Source organism: Plutella xylostella, chromosome 14, assembly GCF_932276165.1.
Source record: "Plutella xylostella chromosome 14, ilPluXylo3.1, whole genome shotgun sequence".
Classification (NCBI taxonomy): domain Eukaryota; kingdom Metazoa; phylum Arthropoda; class Insecta; order Lepidoptera; family Plutellidae; genus Plutella; species Plutella xylostella.
In genome coordinates, this window is record NC_063994.1 from 7,007,340 (window position 1) to 7,034,143 (window position 26,804).

Below are 26,804 nucleotides of genomic sequence, written 5' to 3' on the forward strand. Positions count from 1 at the left end.
TTGTCGAAATCGCTTTCTCCATGTCTTTTAATTTATTTTATCGTTTTCGTGTAACCCAGCTAGTTTTTGAACTTGTCACTTAATCTTTGATTCGTTTATTTATATGGGTATTTACTAACAAGTTTTATTTAAGTATGTAATATCTTTAAGTTATGAAATCACTATTTGGAACCTGTATTGACCACATAAAATTCTTGGATTAAGTAAACATAATGTATAATTACTACTACTACCTACCTACAATTTTAATATGGTTAAATCTGTAGCTATGTCGCTATCTCATCTTAATTCGTAGATATATTTATTCTCAGTTTTCAACTGAAATTTCAGAAAAGTTTTCTTCCTTACTGAAAATGTGAATTTATTACTGAAGATCAATCAATACGACATAGTCGGTGAAGAAAAACAATGGAAAAACATGCAGTTAGCAACAGAAAAGTTATTACACGAAACATTTACCGATATTAAACGCCACACAAATGTAACCCCTATTGACTCACACTGTTTACACTGTAAAGTGAGCTTATTGCGTCTGTGTGGGTGCTGTAGGGATAGAAGGAGATTCTGTCAATGTAAGGGTGAATAATATTTGTGCTAAGGTGGGGTTTGTTTGTATTTGTGCGTCGATTATAGCATGAAACGGAGTAGCGATGCCACTGCTTACATGTAAAGTTATTGTACTTAACATAAATATACAAATTCGCCTGGATTATGTTACTGAGGACAGACCACAACTCCTTTTAGAAATCACTTATTGGATAAAGTGAAAATAGAGTTGACATTATGTAGGCAGCTACACTGTTTTGCCAATGAATAATGATGAGCTACTTGCATTTTATGAATATTATTCAACATCCATGAGTCTTTTTTGTCTTTAACCATTGTCCTACAACAGCACACCATAACCTTACGTCCACCACACCAGCCTTCAATCTTCAATCAACAGACACCTACAACTAAAAACTGCCATCACTCCAATTCCCATTCCACCCACCCTTCCATCTATGTGTGCGTGTGCCATCCGTATCCCCACTACAATTACACCTTTAGTTAACGTCTCTGTGTGCGTGGAACGAGCCCCTGGCTGCGTGTGTGTGCGTGAGCGCGTGGCGGCCAACAGGTGGAGGGCCCGTTCGCTTATCGATTTGGGCCTTGGACGGGGCCGCGGCCGCAGTCGATTGCAGTGCAACAGATTCAGGGTCAAATGCTGCGGTGGAGATGGAGTTCGTGTATTGTAATGTGGGTTTTCAGCGGGACGGGAAGGGTTTGAAATTTTGGTACGTTTAGAAATTGCATTGATTGGGTGTGGAAAGCTGTAGTGTAGATGCAGTGAAGTGCTTTGGGGGTCCTACGTCCAGCAGTGGCCTGCTTTAGGCCGATGATGATGAGAACTTGCTGAGGAGGTTATAGCAAACCCTAGTTCAGCTGCCGACGCGCTAAGAAGAGGTTGTTTGATCAAACAATTCATACACCATCAAGCATACTAACAGTAGGTTCAGCAGCAATGCTATTTTGCCTTTTTTCAGCACTGATTTTAAGGCTTTATTCATAGTTTATTACCTACTATAACTTATGGATTAATCAGTCGTTATCGTAATCAGACTGTTACTATCCACTGTTAATATAAAGCACTTCACTGAAAATAAGCAATACCACATTAACAAAAAACCTAACTCCAGTATGATTCCAATACCTATCAGGCAAAATTACATACGTATTCGAAAAATTGGTGGGAATTCAACTCAACATTCCTCTCTAGGTCTTTTCCAATAGGTCCCAAATTGGCTAACATCCAACCTTCGATTGCACAGTTAGGTTTGAATTTTACGGCTCCAGTTTTAAGTGTGATTATTGAATGGCACGCGCGAGTAAGCTGTAAAAGGATGGCGTTCTGAGCGGATGTGTGTGGCTGCATTTTATGAGGTACCTTATTCTACTAACTTGTGGGAGATATACAGGGCCTTACCACAAAAACTTAGACAGTATTTAACAAGTGTTTAGCGCCTGTCAAACGCCTACAAAATCTGTCATATTTCGCTTTAAAAACTTGTTGAACAGTGTTTAAAAATTTTTGTGGTAGTACAGAGAGTGTCCACCAACCCGCACTAGGCCAGCGTGGTGAGCTAGGCCTAAAACATCATTTCATTGGAAGGAAACCCGTGCCTTATCAGTGGGGACGTGAAGGGTCGTGATGATGATGATGATGATGATACAGGGTGGTGCAAAAAGGGCCGTAGAGCTTAGTCGTCCATTTTCTTCTTATCTTATAGGTGAGAAACACAATAGATATACCAGTGTTTGTCACAGTGATGAAAGGATCGATCAGAAGGGCTAGTACGGCGGGGCGCATTTAAGACGTGACAAGAGTTTTGCATCGCGCTCACTCACAACGCGCAGCCTCAAGAGCGAGCGCGACGGAGAACTCTTGTCATGTCTTAGCGCCATGTGCTACAGGGCCAGAAAATAGCGTTAGTCGCTGACTGCCCAGGGTGCATCAGGTACAGTCGTTTTGACAACGGATTTCAGATTAAAAATGTATTGAATTTAACTCTAATTACTTCGTTAATCTTACTTCGTTTTGACTTCACGATAACCTAACAGAGTGACGTTACTCAAGGGGTCCTTTCGTGCACCCTGTGTATATTAACGAACGCTAAAAATCGTCAATGCTGACCTAATAATCACCTATTTCACTGCTCAATACTGTGGGGTTACCGCCACCTCAGCGTTGCTCGCTCGACAAATCTGACTAATTTCAGGCGAGCGGGACGCTGTTAGTTGGTCTATGCGCTGTTAGAAGGATTGTAACGGTTGTGGTACCACGGTGTTTGGCTCCATTCTATTTTTCCTATTTTCGTGCATACTCTATTTCTGTTGTAAATAAGTGAGTGGAATAGGCCCCGAGGTGTCCGCTAGTGGCACTCGACGGAATGTCGGTATGTGGTGTCCGTAACTATCCCGGCGTTATTACTACCTCCCTGCACTCCGCTATACAACGACTTTTGAGATAAAGAAGCGAAGAATTTTTACGCGTATGACTCGCATGGCCTGGAGGCCTATCGCGAAGTCATAACGAAGTAACATTTATGAAATGATTACTGTAAATTTTAAAACAATTTGAATCCGAAAATCTTTGTTAAAAAAAGTTCACGATAGATGAGCCTAACTATTTTCTTCGCAACAACATTCTTTCAGATGAAATACTCCCGATGTCTGTTAATAATTGTAAAATCCTGTCATCTTAAAAAAATATTGTTGCTGTGGTTTTAATGTAAAGAACTCACAGAAGAAGGTTATTTTCTGTGACCAAATAGGTAGGTTTTTCTATGCCGGTAGTCGTTGGATACTACCACAGCAAGGAGACACAAGTACCTCATATATAAAGTTTTGATGATACGCTCCCAACTTGCGTGCAAGTAGTAACATGGGGACTAACACAGGTAGATTTAGCAAAACAAATAAACGCACTATGGAGGAATCCCGAGATAAAGGAAAGTACCCAAAAGATAACATAAAGACTTATCAGAGGTTTAGCTGAACAGCACTGGTCCAACTGTAGCTACTATATACCCTCATACCTTAATTAGAGCTTAAAGATGCGAATTGGCCGCTAACACATATATACACCTCATTCCTTGACTGGACTAATAGGAATAATAACCGTGTTCTTTTCAAGAACAATTTTCTTTCTATTTAGGTACTTACCTACAAAAGGTAACGAATAACCGAAAATAGGTGTACTCCATAGTCCTTGGGTTTGCAAATATCACACAAACCTTGAACTTGGGTTGGATATCCGAAGTCCAAGCTTTGTAATATTTGCACTCTCAAGGAGTAAAATTCCCTGGTCGCCCCGGACAATCTTCAACAGAACTCAATATCAGAACCGAGACTTTATACATGGGAGGAGTAGACGGAATATTGAAGTTGTGCTTCCAAAGGGCCTCGGTGTAGGTTTTTCTAAACCGTTCGAGCAGTGAAAATCGACGTAAATTTGTATGGCGTGGTTCTAGTGCAGCGCGACTACCGCTGATGACTACTAGGTGACGACTCTCCCTCGCAATACAGATTCGCGTTTACTCGCCACTACTCGTATACATAATTGATAACATAGAAACTTGATTCGCAAAAGCACCTTAAAATATAGTGCTCTTTCAGTGACGGATAATTAAAATACTTACACAATTTAGCAAGTTATCGTTACCTTTGGGCTTTGACTTAGGTGACTTTGAATTTATCATTATGGCAATGGAATAACGCATCTTCAGTAATATCTACGGCTAGTTTCAATAAAATAGATGTTTACACAAGCAACTTGGAATTGAAATATCATGTTTGTTTGTACACAATGCCGATGAAATGAAATCCCAATTCACTATATAATAATATTCGAGGTCGGGTAAAAATTGCGAGCGGTATAGGTAGTTTCAATTTTGAAGCGTTAAAACAAAAGCAATATTCACAGACAGAATAGGTAGGTAGAGAAAGAACCCTGGATTGCCCACTACAATTTTTATGATGGAGCTATTTTATTCTATTCTATTCTGAGGAGACGTGAATCTCCTGTACGTCTCGAGTAAAACCTTTGTACATATCCACCTAATTTCAGCTCAGCTAGCTTAGCTCCCGAGTAAACTGGAGCAGCAAGCGTGGATGTTGCAAAAGCTCTGTAGGTCCGATAATAGATAATCTCGTTTCTGTAGTAGATGGACATACCATTCTATTATTTGTGGTAGTGTTTACTAACGGGCATGTTTCAAATAAATCTTTGTTAATTTGCTGTTACTTACTTATAAATTTTTCAATAAGTAAGTACTTACTTATATATGTGTGAACCCTATACTTTTTTGTACCTACAGAGCTAGGTTAAGTTTTTGGTACTTTTGGCGGTGAGTTGATATATTCATCGCATTCATAGGTATGTAGTCTCGATTTAAAATCAAATCTGGGACCCTCTAAGACCCATTAAGAATGACTAACTATAGCGCCATCTATTAATAGGACCTTTAACATTATCAACCCTCTATTTTCCAAAAATATAGAAACCCATTTCAGCGCCATCTAGTCATCATAACATGAACTATTCAGCGCCATCTAGCCGCCATAAACTAAAACAACAACTCACCCCAACATGCTGCCCGTCGATGAACAGTTGCGGCACAAGAATCTGGTCCGACTTCATCCTATCCCGGATCTCGTCCTGGTATTCTGTGCTCATGAAGACGTCCCTCTCTTCGTACTTGACCAGCAAGTTCCTCAGTATCTTCTTCACCAGGACACAGCGCTGGTATGTGGCCCGGACGATGCCCATGGTCGTCGTGTAGATTACCACTTTGCCCGCGTCTTTTTCTTTGTAGCTCTGTGGGAGATGAAAATTTTAGGTTGAGTCAGGTATTTTTTGTATTATGAAATCAAGGGAGCAGAATAATATTATTTTGCAAAAAAATTTACAACGCCATCTTTTATCAAGACTGTGAACTTCTAAAGGCCTTTAATCTCCTGAAAAAGAGTAACCCCCTTATTCATAGAAAAGTTACAAAACGTTTTAACTAATAAACTGTTTTGTCCCTCTCTGTCAAAGAACAAATTGTTCTTTGTTGGAGAGGGACAAAACAGTTTATTAGTTAAAACGTTTTGTAACTTTTCTATGAATAAGGGGGTAAGTTTCTGGGATAACAATTTAATCGTGAAACGATGCTGGTCATTTTTATCCGACTCATAATTGTCATTTTGAATTAAAAAGGCCAAGTACGAGTAGGACTCGTACACGAAGGGTTCCGTAGGCCGCAGCTCAACATTTCATACCTAATACCTACCTATTTATATTGTCTCTTAACTTTAACAGAGAAAAACGAACCTTCAGTCCATTTGTTTAAGGATCGTACACGTAGTAATCCAGCTGACCATCTAAATTGTGCCCTTTGACCTCTATAAAGCCTAGCACTTCCCAGGTCATCGCGAGTCATCCCTAGACCTAGCTTTCTAATTTTAGCTCTACGTGAAGACTGCATGTATTGTTAGATGAAGGCTTTATTAAGATTCTAGATTCCATCATTCACAGTGCTATGTACAGGCAAAAATTCTAATTGTAGCGCTGTCAAAACAATAAATTATTTGTTTATAATTCTACTCTTTTAATGATTTTGACAATATTATTTTCTACTGGAAAAATTGTCATCGCTAAAATGAAAATGTGTGCCTTCAGAATCGACATCATTGGCAGTTGTAAAAAAGAAAATATTTTCAAATCCATTCGTGGATTCGTAATAGAAACATCTTCTGACTTACAACAATACGCAATTAATGACACACCTAACTTGCAATAGCAAAACAAACAGGTTCACCAGATAGCCTTGGTACAGAAGATCAGGAGATGGCATCGCGACTTCAAGGTCATAGGTTCTATTCTCTAATAGCTAAGTAGGTATAACGTTTCCGTGACAAGATAACTTCATTATTGTATTCTTAATGACAAGTGTGAGACGTTTCTTTTGTACTGAGGGTCTAGTACAGGTTTGTTAAATTGTCGGAAACTATAAAAGTTTACGTTTTCTCACATACTAAGTCGCGCCTTTAGCGGAAACTATCATGCAACTTTTGACATATAATGTATGCAGATGACAGAAGAAAACGTAAACTTTTATAGTTTTAAAAATTGTTAAACCTGTACTAGACGTACTGAGACTCCATCGCGTTCGTATATTGTAAATCTAAGATGCAGTTACTTGAAATCTTTCTGGTCTGCGATGTTCGTACCGCTCCTACATTCCTGCGGCTGTATTTTGTAACACGCCGGCAGCCTGTGAGCTATGGCATGTTGTAAGGTTTTTTTTTTTCTGTGGGTAAGGACGGCCGAATGGCGTAGTGGTTAGTGACCCTGACTACTGAGCCGATGGTCCCGGGTTCGATTCCCGGCCGGGGCAGATATTTGTTTAAACACAGATATTTGTTCTCGGGTCTTGGATGTGCCCGTAAAATGGCAAAAGGCCCGCCCCCTATTACATTGGGACTAACATAACACTCTGGCGAAAAGTGGGTGCAGCAATGCACCTCTGCCTACCCCGCAAGGGAGTACATTAGTACAAGGCGTGAGTGCGTGTGTGTGTGTGTGTGTGTGTGTGTGTGTGTGTGTGTGTGTGTGTGTGGGTAAGGAGCAACGAAAAAGCTCCACTTACAAAATGCCTATACTAAATAACTTTATTTTTTTAAACATTTAATTTAGAATTTGAAAGCCATATTATTCTGATGCGCAGTCAAATGTACTTTTATATTGCTGCAGCGACATAATGATAACCTTTTCCGTTAGGATTAACACTCACGGGCAATGAAAAGGTTCCACTGAGAAAAGCACTAAATTACTTCTCAACTGAAAAAGGCTAGCTTAATGCTCCTATTTATCCTGATGCTCTGGTAAATGTACTTCAATCTTCTGCAACATTGAAGTACATTTACCAGAGCATCAGGATATTAAAATGGGTAATATTTTGTTCCAATTTTAAGTTAAATCTTTGAAAAAATTGTGGTCGTTTGTTGTCGGAATTTTGTGAGTGGAACTTTTTCATTGCTCGTGAGTAGGTATAAATAAAACTACCTATTTACATTCTTACATACTTCGAGTGCCCACCGCTCAATCCCTGGGTCATTGCGAAACTGACCGCAACTGGTTTCGGCTTTAACCTCTTTGCTGGAACCTGCTAACTACCTTCACAACCTTCGGCGATTTGCAGTGATTTCACATCATTATGGATGTACCGTCAGCAACACACACACACACACACACACACAATACTTACACTTTATTTGCACCAAGAACAAAAATTACAATAAATAAAACAGTAAGTACAAAGAGGCGGCCTTATTGCTTCTAGCAATCTCTACCAGACAACCTTTGGATGGAAGGGAGTGAGTCTATATGATTGTGAGGTAGTTGTGGTGCAAGTTATACATAAAAATATATATTACTTAAACAGTACGTTTACACTAAATAAATAAAACAACAAATAAATCCTAACTAATCCTAACTTAATACTATAAATGCGAAAGTAACTATGTCTCAAAACTACGGAACGGATTTGAACTAAATTTGGTATACATACGGTCTAGACCCTGGAAAAGAACATAGGCTACTTTTTATCCCGGAATTCCCACGGGAGAACTTTTTAAGGCGAAGCGAAGCGCGCGGGAACAGCTAGTATCTAATAACTATATATATCTAGATGAAATAGATATGTCTGCCACTCCATCGCAGACAGTGGGTGGGAGGTAGATGAATCAAATAATACATACGATCAATTAAAAAGACACCAAATTCCCAGATGTTCATCGTATAGGACTAATGTAGTGCTTTTCCACAGCTTTTTCACTGAAACTTTTTCATTTGTCATGACGTTAAGGTAGCAATTTGTCAACGTTAGCGAAAGGATAATTATAAGATGATTTTCATTTGTTTTCACTTGATTACAGCTGAAAACTGAAAACACAAAAACCTAAGCTTAATACATATTTTCATCCTTTTCTAAAAAACATTCAAGTACACTCGTTAGTATTAATTGGATAAATAAATAAAAAAATACAGTAAACTTAATAAGGCCATAAGATTAAAGGTTATGAATAGTGATACTTATATATCAAATATTTGGAAACATAATCACTTTAACCTTAAACGGGACTTTCTCACAAGCACAGTTTCTTATGTGATCTTACGAAATAAATTCAACATTCCTATGGATTAATAAATAAACTACATTTAATAAAATAGCCCTTACAGCGAATACGAATGAATACCAAATGTCTTGTTATTAATGGAAAAAAATACTTATTCGCGTCACAAACACGATTCTGTTGCGATAGTGTATCAACATAAAACAAGATATCTATACAATAATAAGTCTCGTTTAGTGATTGGACAATAAAATAACTACATACTTTTTACTTAAATGTCCCTTATATCATCTAGTCCAGTTGATAATAACGATTGATTTTATCATTTTTAATGTATTTTTTGGCGTTTCTTAGTCGCCTAAAATTTTCATATACCATACACCAAACTAAACTTAACAAGTAACAACATAACAGCGTCTACCGACCTACGCAGAATATTGACAGCTAGCACAAGCCAACAATTTGAATAACGGTATAAAAACGTACCGGTCTTTCTTTGCGGGTACCGGTTGTGAACCGGAACGTACTCTAACTGGACTGGCCGTGTAAACACGCTTATGATTAATTAGTAGTAGGTATCCATTGGAAATGGTCAGGTAACTTCAAAGAAAGGTTACGAAGTAGGTTAAGTACGAGAGAAACCGCCGCTATTTGAATATGGCGCCGTCAATAGGTAGCCATCAAAATAATTAGGTACGGATTGAATAAGTATAAATTCTTGAGGAAGACACAAGAAATGTAACATTCTAGAAAACTAGAGAGCTAAACAATTGTGAGCAATCAGGGGTCTCCATTTACTAAAACATGTTAAGTAATTGTTGCAAACAACGACTAATCCCAGAAACATAGCAATGATATAGGAAACAGCCGTATATCCCGGAAAATACAAGGAATACCTGTAATTAGCATTGCTCCTAACCTATTGTGTTCAAAACTTCTTTATCTATTGAAGCATGCAGTCGTTCCAACAAAGACTAGGAAGGAAATGCCGATCATGCGAAATAAAAAACGATTCTCATCGGCTCGTCTGGTGGATATGTTAAATAGGTAACACTTCCTAACAATTGCGTGTCAGCAACAAGTGGAACATAGTAGAGTGGTAGAAAGAGTGGCTAAATAGTAAAGGATGAGATTTTTGTGACTCGATCTTGTGGAATAGTCGGTTTTCGTCGAATAATTCTGTGTCTCTACCTCGTTTCAGCTAAGATGATTCCTGTGACAGTTCACAATTTTTCGTTTTATGCAGAGATACTACCCCGAAATTATGTGTCAATTAATTACATTTCATTGAATTTGTAAGGGATATAGAATTATGATATTTTTAAATAAGTTAAATGTTACCCAAATCAACAACTTAAGTCGTGTTTAATATCAATTTAGCAAATAACACCACTGTATGTCTTGGTTAAGTTCTGCATTGGCAGTGAAAATGAACAGTGAATATTATTACTATCTATCACAAGCCCACTTGAAGACTCAAATACATTATGCACCTAAACTAATTCATAGCTGATTATAGAAATTTATTACATTATGATTAGGTGGCTTTCTATAGCTGCATAATTAATTCGAAAACACACAATTTATTATATCTAGTAAAGATACACATTATTTGTCGATCTAATGGAAATGTAAAAGTGGGTCTCAGTAATTCACACGGATGTACTAAACAAATAAGAGTGAGCACACATATCAATCAAGTTTAATGAGTTGGGCGCTAAACATAGCTAGTTTAAGTCTTCTGTACTCTTTCTTACTAAAGTTAACCCTTAATTCACTTCCTGAGTCCCTGGGACTCACATAAAAATTTCAAAATTCAATAATTGTAACGTTTGAGCGGCTAGTTTCCCTCCCGTCTCAGTACCTTCCTGAAGGGTCACGGACTCCGCGGTGGCGAGAGGACGTGCGCCGGCGATGCGTATTTAGTAAGTTATTGCGTCGAGTGAGTCCCACGGACTCATACAAGTGAATTATGCTATATTTTTTTATTCAATTCAATTTTCGAATGTTGCTTATTTGTCGTTATTATTTATATAAATCATATTTTTTTATATGCTTATAAGATATATTTTTATGGATTGGCAAAATGAATCGAAAACCAGTTAATATTAATGAATCTAAGGACACGCTGCACATAACTCGTCTGCCACATAACGTTCGCTGCTCGATTTCATCTATCATGAAAAAAGACATTCCTGAAGATGCGAGCCACCCTGAATCTGAAGATATGTAATAAAATAAAGTACTGCTGTCTGATCCATTACAAAAAGACAGTATAAACTGCATTTCTATGTACCAAATGTACAAAACCCATATGTTTGGCCTGCTCAAAAAAGGTATGCTGACGTTGCCTGCAAGCAGTGGCAAAACCCATTGCACGTTTTTAATTTTTGTATTAGAGCATACTTTTCTGTTTTTTTATTTTTAGTTTGTATGTCTTTAAGAGTCAAAAAAACGTAAAAACATATATTTATTACGAATATTTGATATTTTTGTAGAGGTTTTAAAATACCTCTGTTTTTTTAGGCTCATAAAATTAGTTTCTTTAATTTTGGAGAGGATCTCAGAAGTCTGTCCAGTTTCGTTGCTTTTTTCTAGTGCATTAATAAGTACTGAATAAAATTATCACATATTTATTTGAAAAAAATATGTTTTATTTGAGTAACCCACGCTTACAAAATATATGAGTCCCAGGGACTCATACAAGTGAATTACGTTAGTAAATTTCACGAAGTGAATTAAGGGTTAAAATAAAACTGAATAAACGTGTAATGACGTAGAAAACGATCATTTTATGAACTGAAATCTTTATTTTGGTAGTAAAACCAATTCGATACATTTTGAATCCGAAAATCTTTATCAAAACAAGTTCACGATAAGTATCTACACTGGCCCTAAGAGTTCAGATAAAAAACCGCAGTCAAATTCATAGCGACTAACAGCACACACATAGGTCTTCACGGCCCTAAACCCGTTTGCCTCACAAGGTCGGGCAGCAGCTCGTGATCACCCATACAGTTATACCTTTAGCACTGTTTGTGTAGCTCTTCGGTACGTACGTTCTAGAAGACTGCGGATTCCTTCTGGTATGTAGGTAGCTTGATTCAGTATAGCGATTTGAGGAGGGATTTTACCAAACGCTAAATGTGTTTAATCGCCTGTCAAACGTTTGTTAGTTAGTACAAAATGTATTATAAAATAAGTAGTATGATTTTATTTAATATGTTTAGCATTTAATAAAATTTACCCTGTGTGTATCACGTGGACGTTGTAAACCGTCGCCTTTTCTAGATACTACCTACATTATAACAAAATAATACGTAAGTAATAAATCTAGTATTTTTGACTATAAAAAGTTGAAAATCGTGTTTCTTGCGTTAGACCTATGTAAGCTCTGTAAATACTGGTAATGATTCGACCTTAAAAGCTTTTGGGAAACTAAATAAAATACTTTATTAATAAAAAAAATACATTGGCAGAGCATCATAATCGTAAAATAACATGAACACATTGAATTCCATTACCAACAAATTATAGTTAATGAAGTAATGAAAATATACTATTTAATAACAGTGAATGCAAGGGCATATATAACACGTCACGTTACGAATACCGTTACCCAATTATACATGATACACTAAAAATTCAAAGTTAATACCAAGTTGATACTAAATACCAAGTTGATACTTTTGTAATAGTTTGTTTATGAAGGTCAAGTACGAAATTAATACCAAATGAAACTATACTATACTTATTAGTAATGTGATCTAGAAACCTGCCGACTAATATTATGGTGAGTTGTCGAATTTCCATTGTTGTGACTTGGGACATAATGTTAGATGCCTGAAAAAAACATTGAACAAAACTAAAATCGGTTCCGCCATTTGGTAGCATCACACAGACTCACAAAAACACACACACTTTAAACTCACAACGACCATCTTTTCCGTAATGGGTTAAAAATTGGGCACTTGGAACAACTTAGCAGTTGACCCTATCGCGTAGCTAGATTAAGCTAGCTGAGAGCTTGAAGATATTATTGTATTCCAATAATTTTGTCATGGTCGTTGCCGCAGACACCAGCATAGAATCGAAAGTGAAACATAATAAAACCAACTCAATCATTGTAGTAACTAATTATACAAATAGGTGACTTAAAGCCAATTGCATTCTCTGCCAATCAACTGTGAATTAATATTCAATTACTGATCGCGCAAATTGGTTTGTGCACGCACCATGCGTTGACTGCTGCGGAGCTGAGAGGGACAGGTTATATTTTATAATAATAATAATATCACATTATTTACTGTAGGATAATACCCATATTATGGTGTTACATTAACATTATTATGGTAGAACCTATACAGGTGTTGCAAAAAGGGTATACTAAGCCGAAACCTACATGTGCAGCATGTTATATCTAAGCCCAAAAATTAAATCAGAATTTAAAAATTCGGGATAAAAATATCATTTGGCATAGAAACTTTGTAAGTCACGTGACTTTTTACTATGCGAAATGTAATTTTTTTCGCGAATTATGAAATTCTGATTTTATTTCATTTGGATTTTGACCTTACTCTGGTAAAACATCGATCACAGACCTTCAAAGACTACGATGAGAAAGTAGTGATAGAACACGTAATTGAAACTTATACCTACTTTAGATCTACAGTGTTTTCATAACCACAAACCATAAAATCGATTTGAAAATCTAGATTTTCCATTACAGCGTTCTTTCCCAATCACAACAAGCGAATTTCATCAGAAACATTTAGACAGTTGCAGTAAAGAGCCGTTTTCACAAGTGAACAATTAAGAATCTAGCGAGTAGATTGACGTTTATAAAAGAAGACAATGGCTAAATGGCCTTCCCACGCTTTCGTGAGTGGAAATAGTATGAATTGCCACCGAGTGTACGCATGCGCGTGGCAGATTGAAGAACTGACGAATGGATTGTACTAGGAGCATAGGAAGAACCTAGATCGACATGTGTTCTTCTCAAGTATAAAGATAAAATACTCTTTATTGCACACAAACAGAAACATTTTCACAAACATAGAAAAGAAAAGAAATATGTAGTACAATCGGCGGCCTGATTACTAAAAGTAATCTCTTCCTGACAACCACATAGATTAGAAATAGACATAGCAGTGCTCTTAAACCTATATATATATATATATATATATATATATATATATATATATATATATATATATATATATATATATATATATATAGGTTTAAGAGCACTGCATATATTATTAAGAAATGTTATAAATAAATGAACAATAAACAAACAAAACAATATAGAATATAGATAGAATACGCTTTTTACATACATACTCACGACTGTAATCCCCGAAGAAGTAGTCAGAGGTGGCTCGTAAGTGAGCTACCTGCTTTTCGCTGTACATTTGTTCTCACTTGGTATATAAATGATTATTATTGTATAGGTCGCGAGTCAAATCGCCGTTAGTGAATGAGTAAAATGCACTTAGGGTACACATCTAATATGTGCAGGTTTCTTCACGGTGTTTTCCTTCACCGTCAAAGTACGAGGTATAATTATACTTAAATTCCTGGTTACTAAATAACTCATGGGTAAGTACATGGCAGGGTTCGAACCCACGGCTTTACGAATGAGAGCCGAGATATCCGTTACACCACCACGACTCCATAAGTCAAGTAATTACAATACCTACATTTGAAAACCAATTTAATATGTCTGTATTCGACAAATACTAAATTAGCTTCCAAATTCAAAATTGAAATGTCAAAACTGTTAAAACAAAAAGAGAACAAGGTTGTAACAATTTTACAAATTGCCTGTAAAGCGCAATCAATATCTCTATTGCGCATAATTAAAACCTGCTTACCAATACGAGACATTATGGCTGACTGTATGTCTCTATTTACCAATTGCAATTTAGCTTGAGGAAATAATCAATTGTCAGACTTTTCTTAATTAATGGATGAATAATATAAAATGAAAGAGCCCCTCATCCGAACGGAGAGTAGTTTGAAAAAAATTACGTTCATCAGAAAATTTTATATTTAGGTAAGTACCTATATGATGAATAAAAACATTTGACTTTGACTATAAATGATATTATGTTTTAAAAAGTAACGGGTTGTGCTAAACATTTTTTTTAATCATGTAACCTGTTAAGCTGTTTTGTATGTATTGTAGATATTTTTCATTAGGTATATTTGTTAACTCTATAAAAAATATGCAATTTAATAGGTAACGATATTAAATAATATATAACAGTTTTCAATATCCCAAAATCTATCATTATTCATATAAAAACATTGCCAGATATTAATATTTTCACTTTATATAAATGTTATTGCCACAAAAAGACCACTTAATAGGCGAATCTAACGGAACTGTCCATATTCTATTACAAAGGTTAAAAATAATAACGAATAATTAATCATTCGACCAAATAACCTGCTAGAACAATTTGACAGTCGGCGCAAAAAGTGAGACAAATTGGTGCGCTCGCGCCGCCGGTACCAACAGCAAAATAATTGATTGCTCGCAGCCACGTGAGGTTAAAATGAAAAATACATCAGAGTAAATACAAATAATGTAAAAAAATGCATAATTTGCAGAACATGAGTGTTTCTTTTTTAAAATTGTATTGAAAGAAAGAACACCCAGAGAATTATTATTGAAACACCCAGATATGATACTTTAAGATCAATGAAGCAACATATATTTGGAGTATAAAACAAGACAAAACACCGATCAGAGAAAGTAATTTTCCTTGCACTAAACTGTGGCAATTTTTATGCAAACGTGGGCTTTCGAATAATAAGTATGTTTAAAAAAAAAAAAAAAACACGCACTCACGCCTTGTACTAATGTACTCCCTTGCGGGGTAGGCAGAGGTGCATTGCTGCACCCACTTTTCGCCAGAGTGTATGTTAGTCCCAATGTAATAGGGGGCGGGCCTATTGCCATTTTACGGGCACATCCAAGACCCGAGAACAAATATCTGTGTTTAAACAAATATCTGCCCCAGCCGGGAATCGAACCCGGGACCATCGGCTCAGTAGTCAGGGTCACTAACCACTACGCCATTCGGTCGTATGTTTAAAACCAATAATAATTGACAGTTTGATCATTTTTAAATCCAAACACCTAGATTCATTTCAAGTAGCCCTTTTTATATCAAGAGTATTAATGATTCACTTTTTGTTTGCGTTTGTTGGTATCATTGTCTATGGACACAGTGATGGTAAGTGTAATCCTATTTGAGCTTCAATTAATTTTGCCACACGCGATCGCAATCTACTATAATAGAATTTAGAAGATCATTTGTAATAAGATATTGATTGGATGTTGATTCAGGGGGGCAATCTCCAATCACACTAAATTTCACACTGGTACACGACACGACATATATCGAAAATTAAGTGAAATATTGTGTATAGCCTTCGAGTTATGTCGAGTGTAGAGGTGATGTTGAAGGAGCAAAAATCTAGGGCCTGGCCAATGTCAAGTCATAGAAAATTGCCCCCCTGAAAGCACAAAATTTAAGTTTAATCATGTCCAACTATACATTACGTTACGTTAGTTTTGAGTTTATTTGTTACAAACAACATAAGTACATATATCAGACAACTGTTTTCTAACTTACATTATTAGGTATGTACTTACTGCATTGATCATTACATACGATCTGTACTGAAATCTATAATATTAACCTCGCAAGCATACAGCCAAGACATTCATTACTTTATATTACATGCCATCACGCTTCACTGCTTTATTTAAATGATCTGTCTTTTTTCTATTAATATTAAAAGTTGCATGTACAATATACAAAGACGAGTGCTCATAGATAAGTTTTTGTAATGTTTTTAATTATCAACTATGGAAGAAGATGATCATTATCATAGTGATATTAAAAAAATATAGAAAGATGTATATGGTGGGAGTAAAGAATAAAATAAAAACTACCTACTATCTGAACCTATTAAAAAAATATTTTATCTTGCAATGCTGCTTTATTTATTTATTAATACCTAATTTTATTGCATAAATTAAAAAAGTAGATGTACAATCACTGCACTTAAAGCTAAGGACATTCTCCACCAGTCAATCTGCAGCAGGTTCAGGAGCAGAAAGTATTCCTGACATCCCAGAACTTGCCACTATGTGAGCTGACCCACAATAGTATATGGAACTTCTTTAGGCTATATTTTATCCCAGAATTCTAAGAAAGTATTATGAAGCGACTTTATATTTATTTTTGGTCCGCACTCTAAGATAAGGACCACAGGATTTCCAATCGACTACAGTGGGCAAACTGTTCGCCCGTTACTAGGAAAATTGTAAACACTCAGCATACTAAACCGATAACTCATTCGGCAGCGAATAGTTTGCCTACTTTAGACGCAGCCTATCATAGAACTTCTATTTTCATTTTACAAGCGATCAGTCGGCCAAGGAGTTATTAGGTAATAAAGAAAAGATAAATCTCTCAGCTGCTCAGCTATTCCTTTACTGTCAGTTACGTCTCGTTACAGTCTCAATAAACCAAATTAAACCCTAAAGGTATCACTCTAAAGCCCTTTACAACTGCATTCTGAGAACTTTACGCTATGCAGGAATTTGCGGTGCGGTGTGAAGGAAAATAGGTATTATGTGGATGAGTTAGAGTTGCTATGGTTTGTTGTGGTAAATGTGCCAATATAAGTTATGTTGGACACGCGGTCTGCCTTGGCATCAGCCTACAACGCGCCTACAGGCCCGATTCGATCCACGTAGAGGATGTTTGAATGTGTTTTGGAGGAGGTAAATTGTGCTTAATTTGATGTCCTCAGTTGTGAAGCCGTATACGTATGCGAAAGTGTGAAGTTATAAGAAATAAGAGCATTGGTTTTTAAGTAACGATATAAAATAAAACTGCAGAATTGCAGGTTTGAACAATCATTCATGTAAATAAATTATACAGAATAATAATAAATATCACAGTTTAGTATACTCAGTAAATATTTTCACACGGTGGTTATACTTACTCATAATTTATTAGCGTATTATCTTCTACTGAATCGAAAGTAACCACAAATAGAATCATAATGTCAGACCTTGTGACACAGAGACAACCGCAGGTGCGTATCGGAGCCGCACTCACATTACCCAGACATATTGTCTAAGACATTACCTTATCCATTAAGCATCTAGGTTTTCCAACCTCAGCGGCTTTACAAAACAGGTGGTCTGAACGGAGTAAATCATGTTATCTATATCTAGTTCAATGGCATTCTTGTTGCTTTTCTCATCACAATTTTCACCTATCGAATTGAAGTTTCTTCTCCAGTGACAGAGCCTTGTGTAATGATGGTAGAGAATTATTATTACTGTCGACCACAGAACAGCAGACTGAAATTAGTAGGATGATTGCCAACCTTCGCTAGGAGACGACACTAGAAGAAGAAGAAGAATAGAACAACGCAGACTCGTTTGTACCCTCTACTCAATGCTATCGACAAAACATTGTAAAATTTTACGTCGAATAAACAACATTTCATTTTATTTGAATTGATTTATTGGGTATAAAGGAAATCATTACGCCACAATATCTGTAATAAGTACTTATTCAAAATCATTAAAATACAATTAAGTATATTTTTTACTAGATTTTGAAGACCCAATATTTAAAAACGTTTATATTGAGGTAATCTATGTATAATTTTCCTTTTAATTTCACTAACGAATTCCATAAATGGAACGTTTCTTAACTGTATTTAATGGGATTTTAATAAGGTATTTAATAAATACCACAAAAATTGTACATTCCTTAATTTATTTCTCTCAAGGCCGCGAGATGTGAGTGAGCGCAACGCAAAACTTTTGTCACGTCTTGAAGTGCGCGTCTTGCGCCCCATGCTAGGCTTCTGAAAGGCTTTTGCTGTAGGACCTTTAAAAGTTCATTATTATCAGTAGTTTAATTTAATACTTTAAACCACAGTGAACGTGTACAAAAGCGCATCTATCAGCTTTTGGTAGTTTGAAATGAAAATTTGAATTTACGTTTCATTTTAATTAAACCAATCAACCAAACTTTCTTTTATGTCCAAAACAGATCAAAGTTATGTTTAAAAAAAACCGACCAATCAGAAACTTTTATCGTTTGAAAGTTAACAACCAAATGTGGTAGGTACTTACGATAATAATAAACTGTTAATTTCACACACAGAGGCAATGTATGTACATTTTCGTATACCTACTACACTCACGAGCAATGAAAAAGCTCCAGTAACATAGAACCAAATTACTTACTGCTAAACGGAAAGAAAAAACTGATGATGTCCTCCTAGCCGAATTTCGACCACGGCGGCCAATCTCAATTGAGATCAGCCATCTACGCAGGAGTAGATTATAGTGCCCAAGTGTGTGCGCAGTACACAGGAGCACTCTCTGTTCCATCACCCTCATAACCCAATGGGACGGATTGACCGACACGACTGGAGAGAGCTAGGCGCAGGACCGACTGCTTTACATGCCCATCCGATAGCATGGATCGTTACACTGTTTCGGACATCAGGTGATCAGCCTTTCTATGTCCTAACCAAACTTAGAACCACAATTTAGAAACACAAATTGATGGTCCCACCCGGGAATCGAACCCGGGACCTCTGGGTCATGAAGCGAAGCTTCTACCACTAGACCACAGAGGCAGTTAAGCGTAATGCCGTCTGCAATATTGAACTATAGGTACTTCATATGTATAACAGCGCACCAGAATAGGGGGTCATTATCTAATTGTAAATGTGTTTTTTATGATTTATAAATACATTGAAACTAAACTGAAAACTGAATACCAACTAAAAACGTGAATATAATTTTAAAATTTTAAATTAAATAACCTGAATTTTTAAGACATTTAAAGTAAAAATAACAAACTCAACCAACAACAATCAAAGATCACCTTATGTAATTAACATGTTGCCGTTTAGGTAATAATTAACGCACATACTATAAGGTGCATTTTACCTTGACACTGGTGAACTAATTACCCACTGATTGTAAGCAGCAAACGTGTAGATATATGCTACTTATGTGCCACTGAGCAAGTAGGTTGCTGCCAAATAAAATGAATATTTTAATGTAACTCTTATGTAGCAAGAATTTAGAGTAACAAGTTAATCAAAGACTAAATTTGTTACTGTTAGGTACAGTCAGCAAAATATATATACAGAAATGGTATGGCAGAGATTGCTATAAGCAATAAGGCCGCCTCTTTTTACTGTTTTCTCTTATAATGTTTTGTTTTGTATTTAATTTTAGCTCTTGGTGCAAATATAGAATTGTATTGTATTGATATGTGAACAGATCGTTTGTAGGTATGTAGGTACCTATCGATAAAATAAAATATATTACACATTACTTTGATTGACCTCACTTACATTATGAGTTTGGACCAAACTGATTGCGCTGGGGTGGCATATATATACATATATTTATTTAACTGACTGTACCTACATATACCTACCTATATAATAAAATCTCAGTGAGAATAGTTCCAAAGGCATGTTAGTAGGTGAATGGAGTTATTATTATAATGTTATGATATCTCGAAGCTTTCAGTCTGTTAATTAAGAAAGTGGCCCACGGACCACAGTTCAAGCGAGATTTGAGTTTAGTATCTAAACTGACCTCGTTAGGGTTAGGCATTCGAGTGTACTCGCGAGCAATAAAAAAAATTCCAGTGACAATACCTCCTAACTATTCCTAAACGGAAAAGACTACCTTAATACTCCAATATTGAAGTATATTTAACAGTGCATCAGAACAGTCCCAACTAAAAACGCAAATATACACTCAGGGGTAATGAAAAAGTTCCACTCACAAAATACCAATCAACCCCAATTTTTTCGAAGACTTAATTTAAAATTTGAACAAAATATTAACGTTCTTACTTGGTAATATCCTGATGCTTTGTTAAATGTACTTCAATGTTATGCATAATTAAGCTAGTCAGAGGACTAAGGTTACCGACATAGCTGTCAAAATATGCAAGCTGAAGTGGCAGTGGGATGGTCATATCTGCCGAAGAACCGATAACCGTTGGGGTAGACGAGTTCTCGAGTGGAGACCACGAACAGGCAAACGCAGCGTGGGACGCCCTCCTGCCCGCTGGACTGACGACCTTAGGCGGGTGGCGGGTAGTGGTTGGATGAGGAAGGCCGAGGACCGAGTGTTGTGGCGCTCTTTGGGAGAGGCCTATGTCCAGCAGTGGATGATTATTGGCTGATGATGATGAAGCTAGCCTTTTCCGTATAGGAGTAATTTGGTTCGTTTCTCAATGGAACTGTTTCATTGCCCGTGAGTGTATTTTTTTTTGGCTATTCACTGACGGCATTTTGTGCGTGGACTTTTTCATTGCGCGAGAGTATAAGTATACCTGTTGCAGACTCTCACTGCATAAACGGACAGCCATTTTATATTGCGTTTAGTACTGTCAGCTGCATAAGTAGATGTATACTTTTGTACCTTGTCAAACCCAAAAAGTGCCTTTTAAAATAATTTTATCAGTTTGTTATGTAGCTAGATTGACAAGGAACAAAAGTGTATGGCTACTTATGCAGCTGACCGTACCTATTGCCGCGGCTTATACCTACTAAAGCTGAATTCATAAGAGTAATTTGCATTGACAAACTTGAAAGCCTATTTTTGATTATTGGTATGCGTGAAAAAGTCAAGGTTATCAACCTACCTTTTATTATTATGTAAAGTACCTACGTGTCATGTTAATTGAGTGTTCGGAGGTCGGCTCAATGGTAGTTGCCTACCCACTGAGGTAACAAAAATAGGTATGCTGCATACCGTATGCACCTATAAATATTAAACTACGCGGTAAGCTTTTATAGCGGGTAGGCAGACTCGAATTGTTGTACTCTCCTGGCAGGTAGGCAGGCGTTATTGATGTAATTATTTGCATATATTATTATTATGTTATGTTACTAATAACTTATTTTATTCTGTATGTGTTATGTAAAGAAGGATAAAAACTGAAAGTATTATGCATAGCATTGCATAGACATAAGAAGCGGTGAAATAGATTGGTGAGCATTATTTCATTTTGTTTTGTTCATGTTTCATTTTATTACATTATCCACTCAAAATGTTTCTCATAATACCCTACTTTGTTTTTTGGACCTAATTTATAAGTAACACAAATATAACTCTGATACCGATGCAGAATGTAACACCAGTGCAGATAACCTTTTAAGTCACACTAGTTAGTAAAACAATAATGTAAAGTATTAAATAAATAAAATAAATAAATCTCAGTAATTAGGGGAATTAGTCTTGTAAATAGGAGAAAATGCTGCTAGCATTTCAATTTCAATTTACTTTGTGCAATAAAGAATTTAATAAAAGTACTACTACTGTTATCGTATATCACAATCGTCCACTTATTGACATACAACCGGAACACTGCAACATACTAGCGCAGTTTTAGACCTAGAACGGTTAATTAACTATTCATACAAGGAAGCATATTTACAATGTAATTACAATTTCGTGTGATAACTTGTACTTAGTTACAAAACCGTCAATATACCGATCAACAATGTTAATTTAAAAAAAAAGTAAATGGATGAGGGTGTAAAATCCTGCGGAAGTTGGAAAAGTGAATGTACTAGTTAGTAATAAACTAATAACTCATTGGAAAGATGACAGTTATCATTATTTTATGCTGTAGTTATACCGAGCTTCAAAGGGTAATCCACAAAGCGTTTGCTTCCTGCATACCTAGCACGGGACGCAAGACCCGTACTTTTTTACGTCGTCACAATATTATAGATATGGTTTTTATGGTAGTGGAGACCCCGTGTCGGCAAACGGCGTGTCGGTCGCCCCCCAACCCGTTGGTCTGATGATCTGCGGAAGGTAGCGGGAAGCCGCTGGATGCAGATGGCGGGTGACCGTTTGGGGTGGCGATCGTTAGGAGAGGCCTATGTCCAACAGTGGACTACGGAAGGCTGAGAGAGAGAGAGAGGTTTTTATGGTTTAAAATATGTACTATGAATATAAGCCGTTTACCGACGAATAACAGTTCAAAGACTTCATAGGGGAAATAGAGGAAGACCTAAGGTGAATGAAAGTGTCACAACGGAATTATGTTTAATTATATTCCCACCGTGTCTCATCCATCGCTCAAGAACTCAGATCCACTTCCGAGACACATTTCTTAACGTGAGATAGAAACGAATGAATACAAAAAATGGGGAAGAGGATTATTAACCGCTTTCATTTCAATCTGTACTTTGTTATAAATCATGAGCCGTAGGACGTTTAGTTATTATTATTAAATTCTTTATTGCACAATAATAAATATGAACATAGGCGAACTTAATGCTAATAGCATTCTCTTCCAGCTAACCTTGGGTGTTATGGAGAAAGTGGTAGTGCAATAGACTCAGGGGAAAAACATAATTTATTGACAGATATATGTTTATGCCTGGTAAATAAAATTCGTTATCCATTGAAAACTACAAATGATATATTAAATGTATTGATTTCAAAGCTGTCTTATTAGTACTCATGATATACCTACTTTACAAGATATTACAGTACTTAACTCATGTATAGTGACAGTATTAGAATACGGGTGCGGATTGTTCAGTGTATTCTTGCACTTCCCCCATATTTCCTGTTCTAAACGTGGGACCTTTTCTACGGAAATAAGTTTTACTTTAATTGTGGGTGTAAATACAGACACTTAACATTATTCTGCTGAGAGTTAACTGCTGCCATTAATGACTGACCTATTCCGTGTTTAATTAGAAGTTAAACTTATAAATGACAGAGTTTGGTTTTATGGACTTTTGCTGGCATAGATAGATACAAAACTACTTAATGAATACTTAGATAGTTAAGTTTTTTTAATGATCATTCAAAGTACCTATGTCTATGAAACTAAACCTATAAAAATGTTTGTAAAGAAGTTCTTAACAATATTTTATTTACCTACCTACTAGAAGTTTTCGCCACCATGTTTTGTCATTCCCAACACGTAACGAAATCGTGACATTGTGTCAAAACTAATAACAATAACACCACCTCAACACTAGTTTATCTGTTACAAATAGGTAAATACTATTAGTTCGTTCACCATTTTGAATTTATAATAATAAAATTAGGAACGTAAATTTTAAAAGTTCTTCCGCTAACTAAAATCTATTGTTTTCACGAATCAACTGCCATGAAGGTTTAGTGGCTAATATAATGTATTCATTATGTCTGGCCTTCCGAATTCCACTCTACCACTTATTAGCACCTTTCATAGACTACATTCTATCATATTATTTTATTTTTTTTTATAATGTCAGTTTACATTTCGTATTATTAATAAAATTATTTTTTTCTTATTTTCTTAGTGTGGTTAGTATATTCGATCTGTTAAGATTGCAAGTAACATAATACACTTAGACATACCTATATGCAATAATATGCATGTGTAAATAAGTTGCAACATCAATTCAAAACATGCCGGCTAACCAACTACCTATGATATTCAAGTAACTTTTCCTCGTCACAACATTCTACCTACTTTGAATTCACGATAAGATACGTGCTCCCAAGTTTTACTTTCGAACACATTTAAAATGACCTCCAAAGCCGAGATCGTGTGTGACAAGTGAGTGGTGGCGTTGTCGCAAAGAAACCAAAAGTTTTCCTTAAAAAACCACCAGACGGTGACATTTAGATTGTGTGATATACGCGCTAATAAAAACAAAGTGGACCAGTTAATAAAACTAGAGTTTTTCCGACAATGTAGAGAGACACCTAAAATAAATATACCTACAGTAATATACAGAAGATATTTTAGCGTATACAATTATTATAATACATACCTTTGTTGTGCTCTGTATCTGCAAGAAGGTCGCGATTCCTGCGCGCACTCTGTTCTTGACCCCTCGAATGGTGCCCTTCGAACTCCTTATCGTCGAGGGAACCTCCTCACTCTTATAGTCTTTCACACCTGCAAAGTACTCCACTTCCTCCACACTAACACCTTTAGCACTCACACCACTGATACGTTTCACCGACTTCTCCTCATCAAACTGTTTCTCGTTCAAATGAAAGTCGTAATACTTGTCTGCGTCGAAGTAGTTGCTGCTATAACAGATTCGCTGCTGCCTCGCCTGATCTTTCTTGCGCTCTTCATACGTGCTCTCACTTATAATCGGCGATTTACTGCCATTAGTGGGCGAGGCGTCTGTGTGTCTCGTGTCGTTATTAAACTGCGTTACAAGACGAAATGAGGTGAGTTCAGCACTTTCTTTCGAAATATTAGCATTTGCATTAATATTCTGGTTCGCTTCCTCGACGCTTGCGTCGTCATTCTTCAAATCGCTTTCAGTTTCAACCGTATTGAGCTTGACCGAGCGGTCTCTAATGTCTTGCAGGAGACCTCGGGGTAGAAAGCTGCTGTCTACTGTGTCTGTGTCGTCGGAGTCAGCGGCGAACGCGGGCATGGCCGGCGCGGTCGGCGCGTCTTCCTCAATCTTTTCCTTTTTGTTGACTTCATCGCAATGACTTTCATCTGTGTGCACGCTTCCGTTTAATTCACTACTGTTTAGAGAGTCGCACGATATGTTTGAGTCGTTGTCTTCGAAATCCACTTCCCCATTCGAGGCGTTCCCATTTGTCGTGGGGCTAATTAGTGTTACAGTTACGGCCTTTTTGTTTGCACTTGATTTGGTGGTTTTCTTTTTTGGTAGCGGCGGCGGCGGCGTGCTGTCGAGGTCACTGCAGGTGCCGGAGTCCAGGGTGTCGCTCGGGGAGCACTGTCCACTCGACATCACCATATTCGCCATTGAGCTCAGAGAATACGAGTTGCAGTAAATGTACGGTGGCTTGTCCTTATCTGCTTTCTGCAGTTCATTGTGCTCGACGATTTTTGGCAGACTCTCGTCGACGTTCAGTCTGACTAAGCTGCTGTTTTTCTTGTTGAGCTCGTTGTATTTGAGGTCAAAGTCGGTTTCGCTTTTGAGGTGCACGCTGGAGATTTTGGGTGCGTTGGATTTCTGCGCGTCCGTGTTGATCCTGATGGTGACGACGTGGCGGGCCGGCGCGGCGGGCGCGGGCACTGGGGCCGCGTCCCTCTCGGCTTGCGTTGCCGCTACGAATACCGTTGTTGGCGACTTGGAATTAAGGACGAGCGGGTGCATCGAACTTAGACTGCGATCTAGACCATCGCTAAACCCGCTAATGTTCAACCTGGGGTCCGCATCGCTGCCTATGTGAGTGAACGTGGTCGAGCTCTTTTGTTTGATTTTCGGAGGCAGCGGCGGAGGCATGTACTCCACACTGGGTCGGTGCGCCACTTCTTCCATCATGGTGTCCTTTTGCACCGACTAATAAATAAGCATAATTACTCTATAACGGTTTTCGAGTTGCAATGCAAGTCGGGTACGGTTTAGATAGTGGTCGATGTATAAGGCATAATATATCCGGTGGCCGGTCGAGTGTGGGTCAGAAATCCGCAACGCGACAATGTTTTTCTATCGCTCGCTGTCGATACCTGTAAAGAAAACATTCCATCGTCAGTGGGTATAAATACAGCGGATATTACGATTTAAGGTATACAGTTTAACGATTTGGAAATGTTTACGTAAACCTCAAAATATTGAATAAAACCAGACCCGTGCTGGCATCCGTTCGAACGTAAAATTTTGAACGAGTGCCACATTTTGTTACACAACAAAACAAGGCAGTTTTCATCGAAGTTTCCCTTCGGTCGCCGCAATATCGGAAATGAAGTGAATGCGTTAACAGTGGAAATTATTGCCGTAAATAATTTCATGTTGCAAAATCTGTTACGGTCTATGTTTTATCAAAAATATCAGTTTTCGATTAATTTGTATGTATTATATATGTACATAAGTACCAAATTTGACGTTTTTCGGCTATTATTTAATTATTTTAAATGTAATTATTAGGCATATCGTAGAGCTGACTTTATAAATCCTGTAATTTTATTTATATTTTGTGTTTAAGTATTAAAAAATACTTATTACTAATATATAATTATGTCAATGCTTATTACATAATAGTAAATCACCGCGGAAGACGACAGTACGATAAATCACATACCAAATCAATTTACCGT

General features: G+C 36.9%; 1 protein-coding gene across 1 annotated transcript in view; it reads right to left on the reverse strand.

The window, feature by feature from the left end:
* LOC105383487 (glutaredoxin domain-containing cysteine-rich protein CG31559) overlaps window positions 1-26,804 on the reverse strand; it is a 68,891-nt gene that overhangs the window by 22,584 nt on the left and 19,503 nt on the right. Inside the window, exons 2-3 of the mRNA XM_011553535.3 lie at window positions 24,544-26,216; window positions 5,126-5,359 (exon numbers count right to left, since the gene is read on the reverse strand). Coding sequence (XP_011551837.3) covers window positions 5,126-5,359; window positions 24,544-26,031 — 1,722 coding nt within the window. The 5' untranslated portion in view covers window positions 26,032-26,216. The remainder of the gene's footprint in view (window positions 1-5,125; window positions 5,360-24,543; window positions 26,217-26,804) is intronic.